The 27067-nt window shown below is 44.9% G+C and overlaps 1 protein-coding gene across 1 annotated transcript in view; it reads right to left on the bottom strand.

Moving 5' to 3' along the window:
- Positions 1–23574: 23574 nt before the first annotated feature.
- Positions 23575–27067, bottom strand: part of LOC126455838 (rap guanine nucleotide exchange factor 6-like) — a 200408-nt gene continuing 196915 nt past the window's right edge. The window contains exon 3 of the mRNA XM_050091603.1: positions 23575–23662. Coding sequence (XP_049947560.1) covers positions 23575–23662 — 88 coding nt within the window. The remainder of the gene's footprint in view (positions 23663–27067) is intronic.

Below are 27067 nucleotides of genomic sequence, written 5' to 3'. Positions count from 1 at the left end.
GTCGCCAGACTGTTCGTGCAGATGGTTGTCGTCTTGCAAACGTCCCCATCTGTTGACTCAGGGATCGAGACGTGGCTGCACGATCCGTTACAGCCATGCGGATAAGATGCCTATCATCTCGACTGCTAGTGATACGAGGCCGTTGGGATCCAGCACGGCATTCCATATTCTGCTAACAGTCTTTGGATCTCGACCAACGCGAGCAGCAATGTCGCGATACGATTAACCGCAATCGCGATAGGCTTCAATCCGACTTTTATCAAAGTCGGAAACGTGATGGTACGCATTTCTCCTCCTTACACGAGGCATCACAACAACGTTTCACAGGCAATGCCGGTCAACTGCTGTTTGTGTGTGAGAAATCGGTTGGAAACTTTCCTCATGTCAGCACGTTGTAGGTGTCGCCACGGGCGCGAACCTTGTGTGAATGCTCTGAAAAGCTAATCATTTGCATATCACAGCATCTTCTTCCTGTTGGTCAAATTTCGTGTCTGTAGCACGTCATCTTCGTGGTGAGTAATTTTAATGGCCAGTAGTGTATATATAATACACAAAATCTGAAGGAGGTGTTAACCTCGGGAAGAGCCTGCGGAGTATAACGGGTCCATAGGTTCGCAGCGCGCCGTTGCCAGCAGCTCCACTGCACTAGACACGAGACATTAGATACGACTGTTAGGAGCGGCGCACCCCGCTGTGACCTAAGACAGAGGCACGTGGGAGGCGCCAGCCCGAGGCGCGACTACGCGGAGGCAGGCAGGGCCCCATTTGTGGCAGGCACCAGTCTGTGTAACGAAGCGGTTGCTTGCGCCGCACGCGGAAACCTCGGAGTGGCCGAGGCGAGTGGCGAACTCTGGTCTCTGAAAGGCTGGGGCAGGCCATCCAGGCGGTGGGAACGCCGCGCTGACTCAGGGCCACACCACACCTCGCCTCGCCGCGCCTCACCAGCTGCGCCGAAGTCCTCGCTACTGCCACAGAGCTTCGCGGGCAGCACACACTCATACCACTGACTCACTGAGTGACCTCCGAATCCGGACTTCTAACATATGTTTGTGGCCGTGACTGTGGACTCGTCCTCTTGGTTGTGGCAATGAGAGCCCGCTCCAGGTATCTGAAGGAAAGGGCTTTGTCCAGCCTAGAGACGATGGTGCGTTGTTCCTCCTTGCAATGTGTAACAATGTGTCAAGTTTCTGTCAGCTTTTAGAAGCTTGTGCATGTTTGACCTGGAATTATTCTCAATTACGGTCGCCTTCTGAGGACTTCTTTTTGTCGTGGACTTGCTAATCAAAGACACTGGTTACCCTGTGAGGCTCTTTTCCGATGCAGTTGGTGCGAAGAATGTAGTTCTGAGTAGGTCCAGCAGCTGCGAAATTATAGCTGCACCTTCTCTCACAAAACGTCAGATTTTAAGTCGTCTCTAACAGTCTGACTGTATACTATCTCGAATTCCCGAGTCATTATAACAACGAATATCTAAATATATAAGAACTTTCAGCACTGCAGGGCGTCAGCAATCGTAAGTATCAAAATAATTATGAAAAATCCGCCTCGATTGCACAAACATCCTGGTGTTTACCTATATTTCAGCATGGGTAACCACGCCTCCTTCAGAACAAATATGAAACACCTTGCCTAAATAGGCCTTTGACTTTGCCTATTTAGGCAAGCTGTTTTATATTTGTTCTGAAGAAGGCGTGGTTACCCACGCTGAAACCTAGGTAAACACCAGGTAGTTTGTGCAATAGAGGCGGATTTTTCACAATTATTTCTAAATATATAAGTCTAATGACCAATTTCACAACAGTAATAAATGGACAAATTGATTGTTGGTACTCTTGTGTTTACAACTATTGATGGGTCTTCTCTGAGACGTCCAAAACACTTCCAAGTACTGACAGCACGGCACAATTAAACGTCCACAGAGCAAGTAGGTCTGCTAGGATGTCGTCACGCCTTGCAGACATTCTGCATGCGTTTCATGGATTTTACCTTAAAACTTCTAACGATGTCGAACAGTGGGCTGCTTGCCCCGACTACTAAGCTACTTACGCTTCTGCGTGATAATCTTTTTTCTAACATCGGACGAGCCACAGGTTACACCTAAATGGCTTGTTCTTTATGAAATACCTCAAAAGCAAACTGCGGTCAATACACACTAAGTCGGTGTAAGGTTTAATCAGTTCCGATGCTGCAGCAAACTTCTGGATATTTCTGGCAGGAAGCAGCGCCCTACAGGGATTCGTATGGAAGGCTCTGCATTGTGAGGCTGATTGTTTGAATACTCGGATCTTGTAGCCAATCTCAGAGATTCTTGGCGCTCCTGTAAATGGAAGGAAAGCTCTTGCAGATCTATGAGGCAAGTCGTGAGCCCTGTGGAGGCAGAGCGTTTCGTACATCAAATGAGTAATCCTCAGCGCTTAACAGTTTCTTTCCAGATAGAGGGAGACGGGAAGAATCGAAACCATATCGCCGTGCGTGGCCGTGGAATTCTGTTTAGCCATCTTCCAGTTTTCTGAGCCAGTGCTGCAGTTCACAGTTTGTTGAGGGGCTCGGTAGGAAGAGGCCTCTTGTGTGATTCGGGACCCATTAGCTAGCTGGCAGGAATGCCGGGTGGAAATGACGTGCTTGGCAAGGTCTAGTTGAACCCAGAAATCACATTTGTTCCCGTGGAATTTTGAAACATGGTATGTTTGTATGTCTTTTTACCTATTGACTCCATACTATTCTATTGTTTCGTCTTTGTGGAGACTATCGACAGAAGTAACTAGAAGGCAGCTGGAAGCTGTGTATAAACTTTAGCATAAAATAATTTTGGGTGTTGCGCCGCGTAATTGTAACTACGAAAACAGCGAAATTTCCGACATTTCGACCGACTCGCTGCGGTCCTCTTTACTGCGACAGCAGCAAATCGGACGAAACGTCGGCAATTTCGCTATTTCAGTAGTTACAATTACGCGGCCCAACACCCAAAATTATTTTACCTGAAGTGACACTGGCCGTGGAAGCCTACGACTTTGTATCTGTGTAAGAACTGTTTACACCGCAAATTTCCAGACCAGTGTTCGGATCTCGGTATCTTCCTGAATTCAATTCCATAGCTGCAGTACATGAATCATAGGTTTCGGAGCACTGACCAAATTAACACTATACGCGAGCTCGTGCCCCCTTTTTAGACTGATTTTAATTAATAGGAGTACAGAGGACTAATCTGGGTCCATTGATTAACGTTTCCCTAGCCAGCCTTTGGAGAAGTCCGTCGCATAATTTGTCTCGCACGTCGCACATCGCTAAGAGCTTATGGTTTCTTGCCGCGTCCGTTACTGAGACAATAGTGAAGCTCCGAGGGCGAGACGAAGGCACCTTCCATCGGGCACACACACACACTTCTTGTCCCCGACTGCAACTTAAAACTAGTTTGATATAAGGTTAAGATGATGTGTGTACACACGCACGCACGCAGGGTCTCTACTAAAAGTCTTCAGGCGCATTTTATCTGCTGTTTCGGCAGATATTTGCAATTTCGTTTTTGCAATGTAAACCTATAGATGGAGTTGGCACAAACAAACAGTGCACACCACACCTTTCATGCGACGCCCATTGTTGACGGAAAGCGTCGGTTTGTTTTCCATTACAAACAAAAAGATTTTTAAAACGGAATGGTTCAAATGGCTCTGAGCACTATGGGACTTAACTTCTGAGGTCATCAGTCGCCTAGAACTTAGAACTACTTAAACCTAACTAACCTAAGCACAACACACACATCCATGCCCGAGGCAGGATTCGAACCTGCGACCGTAGCGGTCACGTGGTTCCAAACTGAAGCGCTTAGAACCGCACGGCTACACCGGCCGGCTAAAACGGAATTTACGAGACCATTTGAAAGAGCAGTCCCAAATATGTCTAGCACAATATTCGTTTTATCGATATGTATTAACAGGGACAATAAAACACAGAAAATAACACGTATATACAGCGGATGCAAGTCCAATTGTAACGTACACTGACGAGCCAAACAAACTGGAACCCATGCCCAATATCATGCAGGGACCCCGTGAGCACGTAGCAGCGCCGCACTACGACGTGGCATAGACCCGACTAATGTCTGAAGTAGTGCTGGAGGGAACCGACACCATGAATCCTGCAGGGCAGTCCATAAATCCGTAATAGTACGACGGGATGGCGATCTCTTCTGAACAGCACGTTGCAAGGCATCCCAGATAAGCTCAATAGTGTTCACTTCTGGGGAGTCTGGTGGCCAGCGGAAGCGTTTAAATTCAGAAGAGTATTCCTGGAGCCACTCTGTAGCAATTCTGGAAGTATGGGGTGTCACACTGTCCTGCAAGAATTGTCGAAGTCCGTCGGAATTCACAATGGACATGAATGGATGCTTACGTACGTGTCACCTGTCTGAGTCGTATCTAGACGCATCAGGGGTCCCATATCGCTCCAACTGCACACGCCCCACACCATTACAGAGCCTCCACCTGCTTGAACAGTCCCCTGCTGACATGCAGGAGCCTTGGATTCAAGACGTTGTCTCCATACAGGTACATGTCGATCCGCTCGATGCAATTTGAAACTAGACTCGTCCGACAAGGAAAAATATTTCCAGTCATAAACAGTCCCATGTCGGTGTTGACGGGACCGGGCGAGGCGTAAAGCTTTGTGTCGTGCAGTCATCAAGGATACACGAGTCGACCTTAGGCTACGAAAGCCCATACCGATGATGTTTCGATGAGTGGTTCGCACGCTGACACTTGATGGCCCAGCACTGAAATCTGCAGCAATTTGCGGAAGTGTTGCGTTTCTGTCACGTTTAACGATTGTCTTCAGTCGTCACTGGTACTGTTCTCGCAGGACTTTTTTCCGGCTGCAGCGGTGTCGGAGATATGATGTTTTACCGGATTCCTGATATTGACGGTACACTAGCGAAATGGTCGTATGGGAAAACCCCACTGCATCGCTACCTTGGAGATGCTGTCTCTCATCGCTGTGTGCTGACTGAAACATCAAGTCCAGACTCACTTAAAATTTGACAACCTACCATTGTAGCAGCAGTAACCGAACTAACAACTGCGCCAAACACTTCTTGTCTTATAAAGGCGTTGCTGACCGCAGCGCCGCAGTCTGCCTGTTTACATATCTCTGTAATTGAATACGCATGCCTGTATCAGTTTCTTTGGCGCTTCAGTGTATCTGTCCTGGCTCTGTCGTGGGGTATTCCTCTCGGCTGCTAGGGAAGTCGCAGCTGGCACGTGGTCTGTGATGGAAAGGCGAGTGATTTGTACATCCTGGAGTGATGTATTGGTCTTTCAGGAATCAGTAGTAGTAGTTCTTGTTCGCAGACAGCAAGTGTGGTTAGCAATTGTTGAAAATCTATTTACAGTACGTCCTGACGAGAGGCAGAACTCTGCAGGGGGCTGCCGTAAATGGGAGCTGTAAATGCCCACGAAAATGCCTGAAGTCTTCAGGTAAGGTTAGTTGACTGAAAAGCCTGTACGTAAATAGAATTTCTTCGAAATAGAGGGAAACACCGGCAGCCCTCCTGAATGATCGCGTTGTAGGTTCTTTGGAGAGGAGGTGCTGATCCGAGAGTATTCTGATTTCTGAGGTTTAGTGATCCACAGAATATTTCTTCCAGTACAGAATGTGACGATACTGGTTCGCCGCATGTCGCTAGGCGACTACATATAATGATTTTATTTTGCATTCTCATAAACTTTCTGAATAGAAAAGCAGCGCCTGTGAATTCTGCCATTTTAGATCATGTTTCTGCCAGTTGTTGGAATGTCGCAAGACGTGCCACCTGAAGTTTTAGGCTGTGGGTAGGCGATTGTTGAAGTTTGCGAAGTTTCCCACCAAGAACTCTGACAGGCAGTGGTCGCATGAGTACGCTGCTTTCGGCATCTCTAAAGCCATATTACTTTCAAAGCAGCGCGAACCACATGAGCTCTTGAGAGATTTGAACGAAAGCCGACAGGTTGTTCTAGAAGCGGAAGCAGGGAACAGAGCCACCGCAATGTTTCTGTGAACAGCGTGGGAAGCGAGCTGCTTTTACACGCCCAGATAACATTCCGCCAAGCATAAGGCGAGGGCCAGTACACTACCAACTTTCAGATTCCAGAATGAGATTTTCACTATGCAGCGGAGTGTGCGCTGATATTAAACTGCCCGGCTGATTAAAACTGTGTGCCAGACCGAGACTCTAACTCGAGACCTCAGATGGTAGAGCACTTGCCCCCGAAAGGCAAAGGTCCCGAGTTCGAGTCTCGGTCCGGTACACAGTTTTAATCTGCTGGGAAGTTTCAGTTTTCAGTTTGTTGACAGAGGATACAATTGCTGGAGAAGAAAATTCTGCATATTTTACTGTGTGCAGGAAGAGAGAGAGAGATTTTCAGTTGTCACTGTGACAAAACCTGCTATTTTCTCTCCTGCCAGTATTATTTTTGGAAGTGTGTGAGAGCACAGAGTGGTTAGTGGATTTTGGGGGCGAGCTCACAGCGGAGGTTCGCGACTCGTTGGGGAGTCGCTGTGCAGTGCCCCGCTTCAGCTTTGCAGTCCTTCAGCTGTTTTAGAGCAAGCGTCACGTTTAGCGTTTGCGTTGTCTTTTCGCGGCATAGCTCAGAATTTGACAGCCTGCTTCTTAACTTGTGACTGCTTTTTATCAGTAGTTCTCCATCTTTTTTTTTGTCATCAGCCTACTGACTGGTTTGATGCGGCCCGCCACTAATTCCTTTCCTGTGCTAACTTCTTCATCTCAGAGTAGCACTTGCAACCTACGTCCTCAATTATTTGCTTGACATATTCCAATCTCTGTCTTCCTCTACTGTTTTTGCCCTCTACAGCTTCCTCTAGTACCATGGAAGTCATTCCCTCATGTCTTAGCAGATGTCCTATCATCCTGTTCCTTCTCCTTATCAGTGTTTTCCACATATTCCTTTCCTCTCCGATTCTGCGTGGAACCTCCTCATTCCTTACCTTATCAGTCCACCTAATTTTCAACATTCGTCTATAGCACCACATCTCAAATGCTTCGATTCTCTTCTGTTCCGGTTTTCCCACAGTCCATGTTTCACTACCATACAATGCTGTACTCCAGACGTACATCCTCAGAAATTTCTTCCTCAAATTAAGGCCGGTATTTGATATTAGTAGACTTCTCTTGGCCAGAAATGCCTTTTTTGCCATAGCGAGTCTGCTTTTGATGTCCTCCTTGCTCGTCCGTCATTGGTTATTTTACTGCCTAGGTAGCAGAATTCCTTAACTTCATTGACTTCGTGACCATCAACCCTGATGTTAAGTTTCTCGCTGTTCTCATTTCTACTACTTCTCATTACCTTCGTCTTTCTCCGATTTACTCTCAAACCATACTGTGTACTCATTAGACTGTTCATTCCGTTCAGCAGATCATTTAATTCATCTTCACTTTCACTCAGGATAGCAATGTCATCAGCGAATCGTATCATTGATATCCTTTCACCTTGTATTTTAATTCCACTCCTGAACCTTTCTTTTATTTCCATCATTGCTTCCTCGATGTACAGATTGAAGAGTAGGGGCGAAAGGCTACAGCCTTGTCTTATACCCTTCTTAATACGAGCACTTCGTTCTTGATCGTCCACTCTTATTATTCCCTCTTGGTTGTTGTACATATTGTATATGACCCGTCTCTCCCTATAGCTTACCCCTACTTTTTTCAGAATCTCGAACAGCTTGCACCATTTTATATTGTCGAACGCTTTTTCCAGGTCGACAAATCCTATGAAAGTGTCCTGATTTTTCTTTAGCCTTGCTTCCATTATTAGCCGTAACGTCAGAATTGCCTCTCTCGTCCCTTTACTTTTCCTAAAGCCAAACTGATCGTCACCTAGCGCATTCTCAATTTTCTTTTCCATTCTTCTGCGTATTATTCTCGTAAGCAGCTTCGATGCATGAGCTGTTAAGCTGATTGTGCGATAATTCTCACACTTGTCAGCTCTTGCCGTCTTCGGAATTGTGTAGATGATGCTTTTCCGAAAGTCAGATGGTATGTCGCCAGACTCATATTCTACACACCAACGTGAATAGTCGTTTTGTTGCCACTTCCCCCAATGATTTTAGAAATTCTGATGGTATGTTATCTATCCCTTCTGCCTTATTTGACCGTAAGTCCTCCAAAGCTCTTTTAAATTCAGATTCTAATACTGGATCCCCTATCTCTTCTAAATCGACTCCTGTTTCTTCTTCTATCACATCAGACAAATCTTCACCCTCGTAGAGGCTTTCAATGTATTCTTTCCACCTATCTGCTCTCTCCTCTGCATTTGACAGTGGAATTCCCGTTGCACTCTTAACGTTACCACCGTTGCTTTTATTGTCACCAAAGGTTGTTTTGACTTTCCTGTATGCCGAGTCTGTCCTTCCGACAGTCATATCTTTTTCGATGTCTTCACATTTTTTCCTGCAGCCATTTCGTCTTAGCTTCCCTGCACTTCCTATTTATTTCATTCCTCAGCGACTTGTGTTACTGTATTCCTGATTTTCCCGGAACATGTTTGTACTTCCTCCTTTCGTCAATCAACTGAAGTATTTCTTCTGTTACCCATGGTTTCTTCGCAGCTACCTTCTTTGTACCTATGTTTTCCTTCCCAACTTCTGTGATGGCCCTTTCTAGAGATGTCCATTCCTCTACAACTGTACTGCCTACTGCGCTATTCCTTATTGCTGTATCTATAGCGTTAGAGAACTTCAAACGTATCTCGTCATTCCTTAGTACTTCCGTATCCCACTTCTTTGCGTATTGATTCTTCCTGACTAATGTCTTGAACTTCAGCCTACTCTTCATCACTACTATATTGTGATCTGAGTCTATATCTGCTCCTGGGTACGCCTTACAATCCAGTATCTGATTTCGGAATCTCTGTCTGACCATGATGTAATCTAATTGAAATCTTCCCGTATCTCCCGGCCTTTTCCAAGTATACCTCCTCCTCTTGTGATTCTTGAACAGGGTATTCGCTATTACTAGCTGAAACTTGTTACAGAACTCAATTAGTCTTTCTCCTCTTTCATTCCTTGTCCCAAGCCCATATTCTTCTGTAACCTTTTCTTCTACTCCTTCCCCTACAACTGCATTCCAGTCGCCCATGACTATTAGATTTTCGTCCCCCTTTACATACTGCATTGCCCTTTCAATATCCTCATACACTTTCTCTATCTGTTCATCTTCAGGTTGCGACGTCGGCAAGTATACCTGAACTATCGTTGTCGGTGTTGGTCTGCTGTCGATTCTGATTAGAACAACCCGGTCACTGAACTGTTCACAGTAACACACCCACTGCCCTACCTTCCTATTCATAACGAATCCTACACTTGTTATACCATTTTCTGCTGCTGTTGATATTACCCGATACTCATCTGACCAGAAATCCTTGTCTTCTTTCCACTTCACTTCACTGACCCCTACTATATCTAGGTTGAGCCTTTGCATTTCCCTTTTCAGATTTTCTAGTTTGTCTCCCACGTTCAAGCTTCTGACATTCCACGCCCCGACTCGTAGAACGTTATCCTTTCGTTGATTATTCAATCTTTTTCTCATGGTAACCTCCCCCTTGGCAGTCCCCTCCCGGAGATCCGAATGGGGGACTATTCCGGAATCTTTTGCCAATGGAGAGATCATCATGACACTTCTTAAATTACAGACCACATGTCCTGTGGATACACGTTACGTGTCTCCATCTTACAGGAATCCAAAGTCGGTGCTATCTAGCGTATGTCCTTTTTGTGAGATATCCAGACTTCGGAAAGTGATTTCTATCTCAATTTACAGTCTTTCAGAGAGTTCGGGTGGCTTCTGCACCTATACCGTGTTTATAAATCAGAATTTTTCACGTTGGTGATTCAAAAAATCTTTACATTGTACACGTACTGCTATTTAAGTTTTGATTAAAGTAACTGTAAATCTCCAACTTCAACTTGACCATACTGATTGACTACAAATAAACTGGTACCTTTAATTTGACTGTTATCACTGCATCATTTCCTCCGACAGCATTCTGATGAGGTGACCCTTCCCATTAAAAATAAATATCGTCTGAGGATTCCAGCTCACTCAGCTGCAGTCTCATTGTGACGGTTTCCAATGTAATACAGGTTCCATTAGGAGAAACAGTCTTCCCTCTCCATTAGGAAAGTTAGCTGGATCCTTTCTAATTAAATTTTATTTTGTGGATAATGGAACTGAGTAGCCTGAGTAATAATCAATTTAACATTTGTACGGTTGTGTTCTGAGCAGAGAATCGCTTGTTTAGTCATTTTTGTGGTGAGTTCGCGAGTGCGGTAGGCAGCTTGCACAAAATGACTGCTGAAGCCCGGTCATATCGCACTGAGCACAAGTACGACAAGAGCAAAACTGAATGAATTCCCAAATGCTTTTCTTGAGGACGCATGAGGGTTCCAAAACTGTTTTCTGGTTTTCGTAGGCGAGTATTCAGGATGTGTGCATTGGTGGTCGGAAAATGATGGTATCAGATGGCTGAGGCATTATCTAGCGGGATATTTTGAAGAGTCGGCTTTAGCTAAGTCTAACTGGCTCTAGGAACTGCTACGATTGCCGGCCGGTGTGGCCGAGCGGTTCTAGGCGCTTCAGTCGAACTGCAGGTTCGAATTCTGCCTCGGGCGTGGATGTGTGTGATGTCCTTAGGTTAGTTAGATTTAAGTAGTTCTAAGTTCTAGGGGACTGATGACCTCAGATGTTAATTCCCATAGTGCTCAGAGCCATTTGAGCCATTTGAACTGCTAGAGCCACATGTGGCGGGCTACAAAGCTGTTAGCCGTGAATGTTTTCCAAGGGCAGTCGGCGGGCCGCTGAAGCTTTCTGAAAGCAGTTATCTGTGACACAGCATTCGTTGATTTTGGCAGCAGTGATATGTTTAACCGTGCCTGGCAGCTCAAGTCGAGGCTGGCGAACCCGTTCATGAAACTTTTCTGAAGTGCAGCGGAGCAGACAAGTAATCTAGTTCCGCTTCCTGGAATGTGTGCGCAGTAATAATACGTAGCTTGATTTGTCTCGCGCGCCACATATCGCTTGAGTGCGTGGATTCTGGCCGCAGCCGCGTGCGGGACTCTGCACGACGCTACGGCAGCCCTGACGGCGAGGAGCAGGAACATTTCTCAGTGTTGTAATCACTGCGCCACCTCGCCCGGTCAGAAGTATGGCCGCAGGGAGACGACAGACGGAGTTGCGTGAGCAGCCGCCTGTCGCAGGCGGCGAGGACTGCTCGGCCGCCGTGACTCATATCACGGCAGATAGGAGTCAGCCCGCCAAACACGGAGCACGCGCTCCAGTGGGCGGGCAGGTGACGCGCCGCGCACAAATAAGAGCACCGGCGGCTCGCTCCTCTCCGGTGGCCTCGCAAAAAGATTGCACCAGGCGATCGATCGATGCCTCTCGCTGGGTCTTTTACTACTCTCGTAATGTCTCCTGATGTCTAAATACAGCGCGTAGCAGATGCGTGGGGCATCCCAGTGGATGCACGCCGTTTAGCGTCACGGTATGTAAATATTGTGTCCCAGGAGGGTTGTACTTGTTCTAGGAGATAATAGTACAGACTAATTTGAATAAAACGTTATGTACACTGAGGTGACGAAAGTCATGTGATAGCGATATGAATATTTACAGATGGCGGTAGAATGGCGTACACGAGGTATAAAAGGGCAGTGCATTGGCAGAGCTGACATTTCTACTCTGGTTCAAAATGGTTCAAATGGCTCTGAGCACTATGGGACTTATCTTCTGAGGTCATCAGTCCCCTAGAACTACTCAAACCTGACTAACCTAAGGACATGACACACATCCATGCCCGAGGCAGGACTCGAGCCTGCGACCGTAGCGGTCACGCGGTTCCAGACTGAAGCGCCTAGAACCGCACGGCCATACCGGCCGTCTAGATGGTAAGAGCTGATGATGTAGCGTAGTCGCCACGAAGCCAAGGACCCAAGGACCCAAGCTGTGTAAGCCAGTGGTGGCTCCATAATGCTGTGACTGTTTTCATGTAATGGACTGGGTCCTCTGGTCCAACTGAACGTGTCATTGACTAGAAATGACGATGTTTCGCTACTTGGAGACCATTTGCAGCCATTCATGAACTTCACGTCCACAAACGCCGATGGAATTTTTTCGAATGGCAACACCGTGCCACCGGGCCACAATTGCTCGCAAATGGTTTGAAGAACTTTCTGGACAATTCGAGCGAATGATTCGTCCATCCACATCGCCCGACAGAGTCCGATCGATCATTTATGGGACATAACAGAGAGGCCAGATCATGCACAAAATCCTGCGGCCTAAAAATTTTCGCAATTCTGGACCCCTATAGAACAGCATGACTCAGCTTTTCTGCATGGGACTTCCAACGACTTGTTGAGTCCGTGTCACGTCGGGTTGCTACACTACGTCGGGCAAAAGGAGGTCCAACACGATGTTAGGAGGTATATCAGGACTTTCTTCCACTTCAGTGTGCATAACTAAAGTCCAATTTTGATTGGTTACAGAGGTACAGCTGTTGGGATACAACCCAAACAAACACCCGACGGATGACTACGATGTCTTGCTACGATTAAACTGGATAAAAAGTTGTCGGTGAACTTGCCACGTCAAATTCGGATAAAATCCAAAGCTTTCGACGATAGCCCTTGACAATAATCAAAAGCTCGGTTTTTTATCCGAACTTGACGCAGCAAGTTGGCCGAGAACTTTTTATCCAAATAATCGCAGAAGGTATTAAGCAAAGGCAAATGAGAGATTTCATAAATTCCACCTTGAACTTCGAAAGTGGATTGAATTCTCTTGTCAATACCACGCTCGTCCCTTCCGAGGTCATCTGGGACGTACCAGATAGTTCTGAGGAGCAGCTTGACGGCTTGAGAGTGCGTGGATTCTGGCCCCAAAGTTCCGAGGCAGATCAAAAGGACGTACCACGACGACTTACCACGCGGCACCTCACACGGTGTTCCATTTGTTAGGCTACAGACCACGCGTAAAAAACGCTCTGCAGAAGGAAAGTCACTTACGTACGCCACTCCACACCTGATTCACTTGATATATTACCAGGTCTCGCATCCTCCTTCCACGTCAGCTGGTACTTCTCCAAGGCGGGATCCATCCCTGTGGATTGACCAAGCGAGCAGGACATCTCTGCTCCCTAGCTGTTTTGGCTGCAGTGTGGTTTCACTGACGGTTGTTGTGTACCCCTTATTTTTATACTATATTTTATTTCCTTGTTTTCCATATTTACATTTTATGTCAGCGTATAAGTAGCGTTTGACAAGGTCAGGCAGCACTAAAGAACGCAGGCTAGGGGCCATAGTCGCCAATGGCCGACAGGGAGCCCTTCGATGTAGTTCTGTCTGAAGACCGTGCTCTCAGAAATTGCTAGTTTTCAGTTAAGAGAGATTGAGTATTGTGACATAATGACGTTTTTGTAAATAAACACATCGAAAGGGCATCTACGAACATTATTTCAAGTGATATAGCTTCCAGCTTCATCAATTAGAAAATGGCTCTGACCACTACAGGACTTAACATTTGAGGTCTTCACTCCCCTAGAACTTAGAACTACTTAAACCTAACTAACCTTAGGACATCACACACATTCATGCCCCAGGCAAGATTCGAACCTTTGACCATAGCGGTCGCGCGGTTCCAGACTGAAACGCCTAGAACCGCTCGGCCACAACGGCCGGCTCATCACTTAGAAATTAGAGATATAGAGTTGCACTTTTTAGAGAATTCGATGGTGCTGATACCGCTTCTGCGAGGGACAACGACGCGAGTTTTGTGGTAAAACAGATAGCAGGAAATCCTACACGACCACTCAATAAGAAAGTCCGAGGACTGATTGCCTTAATGTCTGAGAGTCTCGGATGGGAAAGCACGTCCATCGCCTACGGACTCCCCAACTAAGGTGTGGTTTAGTAAGAAAATGGGGGATCTTACACGGTATTCTGAAAGCTCTTTCGCTGCACAAGTCGGCACCTAGCTGCTGGTAATTTACAGATGTCTGCAGATCGGGACATAGTCCTGGATAATACGTAGCATAACGGAAGAGTTGATGTGTGGAAGGACGCGCACCTCGATGGCGCGATAGGCAGCCATCATGTTGTTACGTGTGGCGACTTTTGTCTGGTATTCTGACAACGTGATTTGACAGTAAGATTCTGCCAATGATAATTCCCAGACAGTGATGATATTTGGGTGGCTCCGGGGCTGTTATATTCCAGCTGATTTTCAATTTTCATTTGAAATACGCATGTCCGAGTTTTGTCTGGATTTGGATATAATCTATTTCATTTGTAATGTGTGTCCAAGGTGTCGAGAGCAGTGTGGAGTTTGTTTTCAAGATCTTCGAAAGTTTTTCAAAAAGCTCCTGAGACAAAGCTGTATTGAGTTCCTCTACTGTACTACAGGTTTCAGTCTTCGAATACCATAGGATAAGAAATAACAGCAATGTAACTCATAAAATCACACAAATTCAGACATGGGGGCTACATGTGTGTGACATGTAAATTGCAGTGTTCATTATTTCGTACCAGATGATGGCACAAGACTGACTGATAGTATAATAAAGGAATGTAATACAGTTTTGCGCAGTAAGCTACTGTTGCTAGCCGTTTGAGACAATTATTTCTTCAAAACCTTTTGCTTGGGTACCAGGCGATAGATCGTCCGCATAAGAACCTTAAGTTGCAGCTGGTGGGCTGGTAATCCGTGTCTACATTACATAGATGTTCTGGACGAATGCAAAGTTTTTTTGTGGTCTCTATTACATCACACTTTTTTGTGCACTATTTTGTATGACAGTGCCAGAGATTGGCAGCCGCAAGCGGCTTCAGGGTTTCTGTACATTAGTAACTGTTGGATATGTTTTCTACCTTGCCTCCTTTTAAGTTCGTTAACTCCAAACAGGATGACTTCCTCGATTAACATACTACCATACTACCACCATTTTGTAGAAGTTTACTTCGCTAAATAAAGGAAATTCTTCTGTCGTATGCGAATCGAATTGAAAGAGATCGTTTACATAAAATTAAACTATAGTAACCGCAAGGAACCTTAATACAAAGTACCGCATACAGTACCATCTGCCACGCTCCACAGTGGTTCGCGAAGTACAAACTTAGATGCAGAAAAATGAAGCGAATTTAACCTAAATGAGCACACTATGCAGGCAGACTGTATCCTACCAACCATTAATGTGCGCTCTCCCTCTCGCTTTTTCCACTGACAATATCACGCCCATTTCAAGAGGACTGTGGCTATAATACTGTATTTCGTTTCACAGTACAGCTGGTAGAGGCGCTTCCGACAGCGAAGCAGTAGCACAGTACCCTGGTGTCCACCAGAAGTCAGGTCTGACGAGCTACGAGACACCTGCCTTCGTACTGGAGGCGGCGGGCGCCAGACAAAAAGCGCGAAAAAACCAGACGTGTGACAGAGGAGGGACACGTGTCCACGCGTGGGCGGATGTCCGCATTTCGTATGCATCACGGAGCCCGTCGCGGAGGGCGCAAAAAATTTAATCTCTGCCCCGTGGCTGACGGCGGAAAAATAGCCGTGGGGGGAATGGCGGATGTTCCGTCAAACACCACACTCCCGCCGGCAGCATGCGCGTGAAAAACGAGAAAGAAACGGAATGAAACGCATTCCGAAAGGCTGCAGCGTGCAACACAGGTGCTACACACCTCACTTCCGGTACCTGCGGTGCCGACCCTACCTCAAAGCAGCGGGAGAGGAGTGGGGTACTACCTCCCTTCATCTCACATACATATAGCTCACTCCCCCCTCTTTTTTTTATCTTTTCCTTCCCTCCCCTGCTCTCCTCTCTCTCTCTCTCTCTCTCTCTCTCTCCCCCCCATTCTCTATAGTGTGTGTGTGTGTGTGTGTGTGTGTGTGTGTGTGTGTGTGTGTGTGGGGTTCATTGCTCTTATGTCCAGTCATTTTCGTCATGCTTTAAATGACATTTTCCGCCTTTTTCTGGAACTGCTTTTATTGTGCTATTCCAATTTCGGCTTATGCAAATTGTCAGACGTAATATTAGATTCACAAGCTGCGACATAGTCGCGAATTGAATAGTGACCCTAAAATAGAATACATTTCCTTTACTTCAAGTCTATGGTCACAAATTTTCGTGTCACCAGACTATCGGTTTCGGCCTATAATGACCATCTTCAGATCCGTTTTAGAGATCTGAAGATGGTCATTATAGGCCGAAACCAGTAGTCTGGTGACACGAAAATTTGTGACCATACACGTGAAGTAAAGGAAATTTATAAGATGAGATGCCATACTACAGCATAGAAACAGGTTCAAACAACATCCTTGTAGGGCTGTTTCACTCTTGATGGTCTGAAGGACTTCGAAAATTAAGTTGCACATTATCACGGCAGGCCAAGTAACTTATTCACTGCTGCACTACACTTCACAATGACACAGATACGTGACACTGTTTTTCCAACATCGTCACCAAGTCTCGGTAAACAATGAATGGTTGGAGCTGACTACCAATCGTCTACTACCTCGACCACGGAAACCTGCACTTTGGTCTCGGAGCCGTCTCAGACGTGTGAACGTACTAACCGTTGAAGAAACTCTTCTTCCTCCATCCAGATGTTCCTTCAGCTCGCCGGAAAGATGTGAATCGCACGATGCAACACCTAGACTTCCGCTCAGCATTACCTTCGTCTGTGCCGCCTTCGTTGAATTGTTGATACCATTTCGCGACGGCTTGTGGCCACACTGCATGTGCTCTACAGACTGCCAAAATTCCACGGTGACTGTGTGCAATTTTTACGTTTGGCCCACATGAATCTTATTGTCCCACGTACTTCAACTCAGTTCTTTTCCGACAGCTGCGTCACTTCTTTCACGCTGCGATGCACGTTTTATGCTTACAGCAGATAAATATGTCTGCAGCACACCCGAAACATGTACGCTCTTTTGACAATGCGCCACTCTTGTTGTGTAACGGTCTTAACGCGGGGACTGATCCGCCAGAACATTGTGACCACCGACCTGCCAGACACACGCTCTGAGCATGTTATATCAGTGGGCGGGGTGTCCATGTGTAGAGTGGGAAAGGCGCGGGATCTGTCTTAGTTAGACCGAGGGCAGATTGTCATGTCCCGGAGGGTCGGCACGAGCATTTCGGGAACTGCACGACTTGGCGGGTGTTCGAAAAGTGCTGTGGTGTTTTTAATTCATGGCGGAACCAAGGTGAAACCACGTCCAGACGCCGTGAAATTTGGCAACCACCCCACACTACAGAGGTAGGACATTGTAAGCTGTGCAGACTGGTAAAACAGGACAGGCGAACTGTGGCGAAACTAATGTCAGGCTTTAATGCTGGGCAGAGTACAAGTCCGAACATACGGCGCACCGACACACTCCTAACGATGGGCCTCCACAGCCGACGACCCATGCACGTGTCAATGTCAAAAGCATGACATTGGCAACAACACCGAATTGGGCACGTGACCATTGGCACTGTCCGCATCTCGTGGTCGTGCGGTAGCGTTCTCGCTTCCCAAGCCCGGGTTCCCGGGTTCGATTCCCGGCGGGGTCAGGGATTTTCTCTGCCTCGTGATGACTGGGTGCTGTGTGATGTCCTTAGGTTAGTTAGGTTTAAGTAGTTCTAAGTTCTAGGGGACTGATGACCATAGATGTTAAGTCCCATAGTGCTCAGAGCCATTTGAACCATCGGCACTGGACGTTGGTGCAGTGACAGAGCGTTGCATAGTCTCATGAATCTAAGTCTACATCACACTCTTCAAGCCACCTAATGGTGTGTGGCGGAGAGTACTTTCTGTAGCATTATCTGATCCCTCCAACACAGTTCCGCTCGGAAACCACCTCCATGATGCCCGTGGGAGGGCGCGAATCCGTCGTCTTGCATGGGAACAGCTCCTGACACCTACACTGCGGAACGGAAACAAGCTGGCAGCGGCTCCATTATGCTCTGGGGAACAGTTATGTGGGCATCCATAGCCCTATGTGGGCATCCATAGTCCAATGGAGCTCGTGCAAGGCATTTGACGGCCAGGGAGTATCGTACCATGTCCACCCTTTCATGACAATCTTGTAACACAACGGCAGTCGCATTTTTCAACAAGATAACGCGGCATGTCTCAAGGCCAGGAGTGTCAGTGTGATGAGTTGTAACTGGTGTGCTGGGCCCCTCAACTCACCAGACCTGAACCCGATCGAACACATCTGGTATGTGATCGAACGTGGCGTCACAGCTCATCGCCCCACTCCCCAGAATACACGTGTGTGTAGATGAGATGCCAACTCCCTCCAGCAACCTACCAAGGTCTCATTGCATCCACGCCACGACGTGCCGCCGTTGTTATATGAGATGTGGACAACCGATTATTTGATAGTTGATGTTCTGGCTGATCAGTGCACTTCCTTTGTCCGCACGTAATGAAGTGAACTGCTGTTATCAATTCTCTACGTCCAGTGACTTCAACCTGCATGTATCCAACACATGTCACCTATTTAATTGATAACAGCCGTTGACTATTACAATCAATGGTGATACAGACCTACAAGGATATCATTATTTGTTACCAGTTTGTACGTCTTAGTATGGCATCGCATCTTACACCTGACATAAGTCGAAATCGCAATAACACAATGAAAATAGTTACAACCAAAAGTGGGAGATAATGTCATTTGAACAATTTATTGAAAGTGTGGACCCACATTACAAGAAGTTGTTCAAAACAAACTGTGTCAGCTGTAGACACACAAACGTCAAAATTTAAATGGTGGGATGACATTATTCCGTAATATTCTAGTAGTGATTACTCTGCAGAATGATTTTTCTATTAAAATGGTCTGTACGACTGGGTACGATACTCTTCACAGACTGTGTCTCGCGTCTACCACGGCGAATTTTGTTTACTTTCCGTTGGCAACGTTTCAGTGTTGCCGCACTTCTGGCCGACTATGGCTTTCAAGCAACCTTTTGCACTTCGAAGTTCAAAACTGGCGCCATTGCTGCTAGCTGCCATCCATATACAGGGTGTTACAAAAGGGTACGGCCAAACTTTCAGGAAACATTCCTCACACACAAAGAAAGGAAGTATGTTATGTGGACATGTGTCCAGAAACGCTTACTTTCCATGTTAGAGTTCATTTTATTACTTCTCTTCAAATCACATTAATCATGGAATGGAAACAGACAGCAACAGAACGTACCAGCGTGACTTCAAACACTTTGTTACAGGAAATGTTCAAAATGTCCTCCGTTAGCGAGGATACATGCATCCACCCTCCGTCGCATGGAATCCCTGATGCGCTGATGCAGCCCTGGAGAACGGCGTATTGTATCACAGCCGTCCACAATACGAGCTCGAAGAGTCTCTACATTTGGTACCGGGGTTGCGTAGACAAGACCTTTCACATGCCCCCCTAAATGAAAGTCAAGAGGGTTGAGGTCAGGAAATCGTGGAGGCTATAGAATTGATCCGCCTCTACCAATCCATCGGTCACCGTTACGAACACTTCGACTGAAATGTGCAGAAGCTCCATCGTACATGAACCACATGTGTCGTACTTCTAAAGGCACATGTTCTAGCAGCACAGGTAGAGTATCCCGTATGAAATCATGATAACGTGCTCCATTGAGCGTAGGTGGAAGAGCATGGGGCCCAAACTAAAATGAGCTCTAACATGGAAATTAAGCGTTTCCGGACACATGTCCACGTAACATCTTTTTTTTATTTGTGTGTGAGGGATGTTTCCTGAAAGTTTGGCCGTACCTTTTTGTAACATCCATATTCCTGAGCAGTAGTTGTCCCGAGGGCACTATTTTTCTTATCACTACACTCCGACAACGACCTTCGCAAGTCAAACTTAGTATTTTATCCTTCCTCAGCAACTGTAGTCGTATATAATTAATTAATAAGCAACCATTTGCATAAAGGAAAATTATTTTGTTTTGTGCAACTCTTGCAATCGATTTTAAAAGTATTTCCTGAATAACTAGAGACATGAAACTTTTAACATACCTTAGAACTGGTTGACAATGCAATATTAACTCGCTTTCGTGTCTGGTGTGTGGCAAAGGGTGCTTTGTATACCACGGCCATTTCTACTTTTATTCCTGTTTCAGTCGCGTACGGTTCGCAGGAAGAAAGATTGCCGGTAAGCCTCCTCATGAGCTGCAGTATTTCTAATTTCAGTTTTCATACTTTCGAGAGATACATGAAGGAAATAGAAATATATTTGTTGGCTCAGGTGAAAAAAAAAAAAATCTGAAATATGTCAGATGTTTGTCATATTCTCATAAATATGTTTGAAATCTATTGAAAAATTTCGCATACGCAAACCTAAAAAAAAAAAAAAAAAAAACAGAATAGATATCTAATTAAAATTATTTTTAACTCAAAAACTTGTTAACTTGGACTGAGAAGTATAAACCAATTTTTCTTAGCTCCTTACAGATTCCTTACCACATATGCATAATCCTGAAAATCTGTGGTTGCGGATTTTTAATAGTTATCAAAATATTTGTAAGATTCAAAATGATAACCTGTGGAACTATGCGATAAAAGAGGCAAACAACTCATGCATCAGCTATGTTCTGTATGCGCCCCATGTTTCTCAGTTTTAAATCTTTAAAGTGATTTCACAGCCATTAAAAATTCAGTCTCGAATTATCACGACTATCTGCATGGCGTTAGGAATGTGTGTGGGGGTAGGAGAAATTATTTTATATTTATAGTGCAGTTTAAATACCTGTTATATTAAAAAATATATTTTATTTGAATAATTACAGTATTATTTTTTCAGATAAGCTGGAAGTATTGATTTGATCAACATATTTCTTTGTATTCCTTTACTGCTTGCTCGATGTACAGATTAAATAACACCGGGGGGAGGCCGTAACCTGTCTCACCTACGGTTACCCTTTCACATCTTTCAACTCTTATAATTCCAATCTGGTTTCTGTACAAGCTGTAAATAACCTTTCGTTTCCAGTGTGATCCCAGCTGCCTTCAAAATCCCAAAGAGTCCAGGCGACGTTGTAAAAAAACCTCTCTAAATCTGAACTATCCACCCACAAAGTTCCAAGACTTATTTTACTCCTGGCGTACAAGCGACGACAACGCAATACGACAGCAGCTTGAACTGACAATTGTAAACAACAGACGCGCATTCGGCCAGTCAGTTTTAAATAGTGAACGTGAGGCCGTAGTACGTCAGTGTTGTTGCGTGATGAATCGCAATGGAGCAACATGTCCAAATGAAGTGTTCAAGATATTTTCCACAATGTTTTGAAGAGAAAAGTGTGTGCGAAGTTTATTTTTTTTTTCCGGGAGTCAAGGCGTGCGGGACGACGACCCTGTAGCCTGTCGCTATTGGATTGAAATGCAAAACGCGGGCAATTATTTTTTGGAAAAAATCCTCATAGGCGACTCGACTACCTGTGATCAGTACTAACCTACCACAGAACAACAAACTGTAGAAATTGACATCAAAGATCAAGGCGCTGGCGACATAACCGACATTGAAGCCATTGTGACGTGCGAGTTGAACAACGTCCCACAGAAGCACTTTTCTGACAGCTTCACATGGTTGTGTGAACGTTCTGTGCCTTGTAGACCAGTGGAGAGAGACTACAGAAGACCCGAGGGATTAAAATACCATCTCCTAATGTTTCTATTTTTCATTAATTCAGTCTCCAAACTTTTTGAACCGACGGGTTATGTCGGTAGGCCTTACACAAAATTAGTTCCTCATACAAAGAAACCGGTCCTCCCCCTCAAGAATTGGGCAGTAGACGATGCCGTGGCTATCCAGGCGACAATGCCCACTATGCAGTGATGCCGCCAACTATAGTCTTGAATTGGCACGTCACCTTTGAATTATCTTGCAGTGATTTAGTAATCACGAAAGAATTTAGTAACAGTCTTTCTTCAGAAAATCTTTGAGTAGCTGAGAAGTTTCTGAATCGCTGGCATGCATAGTACGACGTCAGGACACGTAAAAATATTTCTCTCACGTCTCCGTCTTCCACAACAAAAATATATTTCTAAGTTAGCGCATTAAGATGCTATTTTAATTTGGTTAAGGGGGTAGGCACGGTAGATGGTGATACTGTCACTCCCAGAGATGTACATCGCTTCATTTTCTGACAGTATTGGGATGAGATTAGATTAGTTTTTCGTTCCATAGATCCGTGCTGAGGAGATCCTCGTGGATGTGGAACATGTCAATTTTTTTAAAGCTGAAATAACAATACTAATAGTATGAATACATACATCATTTGTCTTTATTAAAAAATTCGCCAATGGAGTAGGAGAAGTTGGCCATTAGTATGTCTTCAGGCGCCTTTTGAACTGTAACAAAATTTTTTATGTTTGCTGGCAAATTATTGAAGATGAATGTTCCTGAGTAGTGGACCCCTTTTTGAACTAAAGTAAGTGCTTTTAAGTCCTTGTGCAGGTCATTTTTGTTCCTGCTATTGTATGTATGAACTGAGGTGTTTGTTGGAAAAGAGAGATATATTATTTAGGACAAATTTAATTAAGGAGTAGATATACTGAGAGGCAGTAATTAGTATACCCAGTTCTTTGAAAAGGTTTCTGCAGGACGTCCGTGAATTTACTCCACAAATAATACGTATTACACGCTTTTGGACTCTGAAAACTTTTGTTTGACTTGAAGAGTTACCCCAAAATATTATACTATATGACATTATGGAATGAAAGTAGGCAAAGTATGCAAGATTTTTCATTTTTATGTCGCCTATGTCAGCTAACACACGAATTGCAAATACAGATTTGTTAAGGCGTTCCTACAGTTCTGTGGTGTGCTCCTCCCAACTGAATTTATTATCAAGTTGTAATCTCAGGAATTTAAGACTGTCAACCTCTTCTATCTGCTCTTCTTCACACTTTATGCATATGCTGGGAGGAAACCTCTTACAGGTTCTGAATTGCATATAGTGAGCCTTTTTGAAGTTTAATGTCAGTGAGTTGGCTTTAAACCATTTATTAATGTCCATGAAAATATCATTAGCAGATCTTTCTAGAACTACACTCGACATACTATTTATTGCAATACTTGTGTCATCTGCAAACAAAATGAACTCTGCTTCTGGCAGTGTAACTGATGAGAGATCATTAATGTACACAAGAAAAAGGAATGGCCCTAAGATGGATCCTTGTGGGGACACTAAATGTAATTTCTTCCCATTCTGATGATGACTGATGACTTAATTCACTAGTCCCTTGCACTGACACCCTTTGTTTCCTGTTAGCGAGGTATGACTTGAACCATTTTGCAGCACTGCCCGGGACACCATAGAATTCTAATTTATTTAAAAGGATGTTGTGGTTCACACAATCAAATGCCTTTGACAAATCACAGGAAATACCTGTTTCTCGTAATTTGTTATTTGATGCGGGTATTATGTGGTGTCTCTCAGAACTGGGTGCTGCTTTTGGATATTCGCGGTAAATATCTGTAGTTTTCAACTCTTACACATTATTATTTACGTATACTATAGTGTGTTCTGCGGTGGGCACTTACCTGGATCGCGGCAGGAACATGGAGCCATCGATGAACACGGAACCGGACAGCAGGATGTACCAGCACGTCGACAGTTCGCCAGTGCTGCCAACAAAACGCCCAATTGGTTCACTTCCTCTTACAAATCAGCACGTGCAAACATACACTGTGCAGTTTATGAAGTGTAAACAGCAAGATTTAAATATATACGAAATCATACCTTTTAACTATAAACCAATAATACACAATACCGTCATTTTACAGTGGGACAAAAATTATAAGGACAGGGAAGAACGTAAATAGATAATTGCATGTACGTGGCATAGAATAGCTTCATTGATTTTCAAATGATTAAAAGTATTTACAAATTAGTGTGTCTTGAGTGGCCGATCTGACTTCGATTTTAAGTAACAGTAGTGCCGCCGTATCATAGCGTGTGAAAGCTACGACCGACGCGCAGGTGTTCACCACAAAGCTGTGTCAAATTATGGGAGGACGATGTCAGAGTTTGCTCCTCTCCCACTGGTAGCTGAGTACAGCTGAAGCGAAAGCCACTTACCATTTAAGAATTTGTTTTAAATACAAAGAGACCATAATGAAGACATTTCATTCTGAAACATGCAGATCATTTCAGGCATTCATTCAATTCTTAGCATTACAGCAGCACTGGGTACGAGTAGTGGGCCAAGATCCCAGAAAGAATTTGCTCTTAAAACGCAATATTAGGCTGCGCAAAGACTTATGTACTCTTTCTGCTGTTGCATCGGCGCGTAATGCAGGTAAGCTATGTCCTTGGTGAAGCTATGACTGGCAGAACCAAAGACAAAGGTTATATATATCATACGCGCGCGCTCGCAACCGAATTTTGCACTGGGAAGCATTTTCGCCAGAAGACTAGGAAAACCAAAAAGAAAAAAGAAAAATATGGTTCCCACACTAACGCCCCATCGGTCAGGGTTTTTAGTGTTGTCCGGACAAAATAACACTCGTGCGCACAGTTGTGGGTCCTTAGATGGCTTTTGGAAAAGTACAACTGTCCATAAACTGCGCTGCTTAGTCCGTCTATTGCAACTCTCCCGCTGCTGACTGTAGTGGGACGTTGCTGTCTGGGCTGAGCGGCTCTCAGCTGTGACGTAAGCAAGCGCACTGCAGCAGTGGCTTACGGAACTCCGTGGGGCAGGGGCGGCCAAGACTCCGGCTCGCGGCTCATACGGGGCCACGAGTGCCAAAGCGCTCAGCCTCACTGCACATTTCCCCCACCGCCATGTTGCGCTGTCTGAGCGCAAGGAGGGAGAAGAGGTGAATAATGCGAACACCGCATTTACATTGCAGTGCAGGCAACTGTCGGCATGTGGATAGACGCAGACAATGTCATGGAGTTTCACACTTCAGTTCCCACGTAGTTGTGCGTTATTTACTTTCAAAATCGAAAAAAAAGTTATTTACACAAAATTGTCGTTTACACAAAATTGTCGATCGAAATAATGTAGCACTTTTGCAACCTCATTTTGGAAACTTGGAAACTTTCATTAATCAGTTACATCTGCACATGTGCAGGGGCGCTTTCAACTGAAACTGCAAACCGTCTCTAAGCCAGATGCATGATTGACAGTGTCCTCAAAACCTTTATAAAATTATCCTTTTAATTCTTCCAAGGTCACAATTAATTCTTCAAGTATCACATTTACTTACAGAACTTTATTGTCTTTGTCAGCATGTGTTCCTCCTACATCGCGATTTCCACTTAAAATGTGAAGTCTGCAATCCATTCTGGATGTTCTAATTTTCGTTCCTCCACTCTTTCTTCCTTCTTAATTCAGCGATAGCGAATTTTAAGTCGAAAACTAAGTTCAGGCGTACCCCTTGACTTAACCAATGTACTTTGCAGTAACGTATGACGTCTCTATACTTTTCGTTTAGTTCCACTGAAAACTGGTGCAACTGAAACTGGAATAATTCGCGCAACTTCAGAAATTTTGCTATTCGCACCACCGATTTCTTCACATGCTCCATGCCTGCAAATTCACCACAAAGTACACTTTGATGTACAGAACAATGACTCCCGTCTGTGGATCGTTGTAATTTTTTGTTATTTCATTGTCAACTAAGCCTTTAAATTCTTCCTGCATGGTATTGTAATGTTGCTTAGCAAATATGCAGTACCCCTCCCTTTCGTCATTCCCACAAATTTTAATGGATTATGTAGACAGATCGCTACACTGCCTCTTTTCGTGCAAACAGCCACTAGGGTCTGTAAACCACCTTTACACCACGATCAAACAGCTAAGGGTAAACAGGGCTGATAGCACGGTTCTGCTGAACTCTTGACAGTTTTGCCCACCGAAAAATGCTGCACCGCAATGCTAAATGAAATGTCACGCCTTCCCTTCCTATTCCATCGCTCTTAACATCCTGCGAATGGGAAGACGCTGATTGTCATTCAACTGCGCAATACTTAACGCTCTGCAAAACAATTATGTGCTGGTAAGTTCCTATGGGACCAAACTGCTGAGGTCATCGGTCCCCAGACTTACACACTACTTAATCTAACTGAAACTAACTTACACTAACGACGACACACACACACACACACACACACACACACACACACACACACACACATGCACCCATGCTCCGCGAACCGTGACAAGGCGCCCCCAGACCACGCGGCTACCCCGTGCGGCTCACACTGGCATTAGGCACCTGCAGTCCGACGGTGTGAGTGACAAACGATTTGCGCGCATATTAAAAAAACTGCATTCCGAAGGTCATTGTTACGTACTGTCAAAATTATGGCCCAAATTTTCGTGCAGGGTCGATTGCTGGGCTGATATCTTGCTAGAGTGTTTTTTCTCCTTAAAACATGAGATGAAGTTACGTTCACTTGTAAGACAAATAGCGTTCTTCACGAATGATATATAACTACTACACAGATAATCATAAAGATAGATTTTCAGATGCACACTTCGGGAATTGGATACCACAGCTTAGAGATCTGGACTGGGGGCTGGATGTGTTACAAAATACTTTGTCATCAGTCTCCCAATTACCCTAAGTTTCTTGCTGTCCTATTAGCCTAATCCTGCACAATTTCAATCGGGAGGCAGAAATGAAGGCTCTTCACCTCTTCCATGCAGTTTCAGCTAACAAGTCGTGTTTGTTTTATACGAGAATATGCTTGATGCAGCTCTCTGCTCTATGATATCCTGTGTAAGTCTCTGCGTCTCCAAATAACTACTCCACCCTATATCCACTTTAAACTGCTTACAGTTTTTTCCCAGTAAATGTCCCTCCATAACCAGCTATTCCTTGATGCCTCAAGATCTGTCCTATAGACCGATCCCATCATTCAGTCAAACTGTGGCACAAAATTCTGTTTTTCGCGATTCGATTCGGTACTCCCTCGTTAGTAACTAGGCCAACCTTTAGCACTCCTCTAGAGCACCTCATTTCAGAAACTTCTTGTCTGTACTGTTAACTGGCCACCAAGGCTGCCAACCTTAAACAGGT

Source organism: Schistocerca serialis, chromosome 1 (genome assembly GCF_023864345.2).
Source record: "Schistocerca serialis cubense isolate TAMUIC-IGC-003099 chromosome 1, iqSchSeri2.2, whole genome shotgun sequence".
In the NCBI taxonomy this organism is placed as follows: domain Eukaryota; kingdom Metazoa; phylum Arthropoda; class Insecta; order Orthoptera; family Acrididae; genus Schistocerca; species Schistocerca serialis.
The sequence above is the reverse complement of the archived record's forward strand: the minus strand, read 5'-3'. Positions and strand labels throughout refer to the sequence as shown.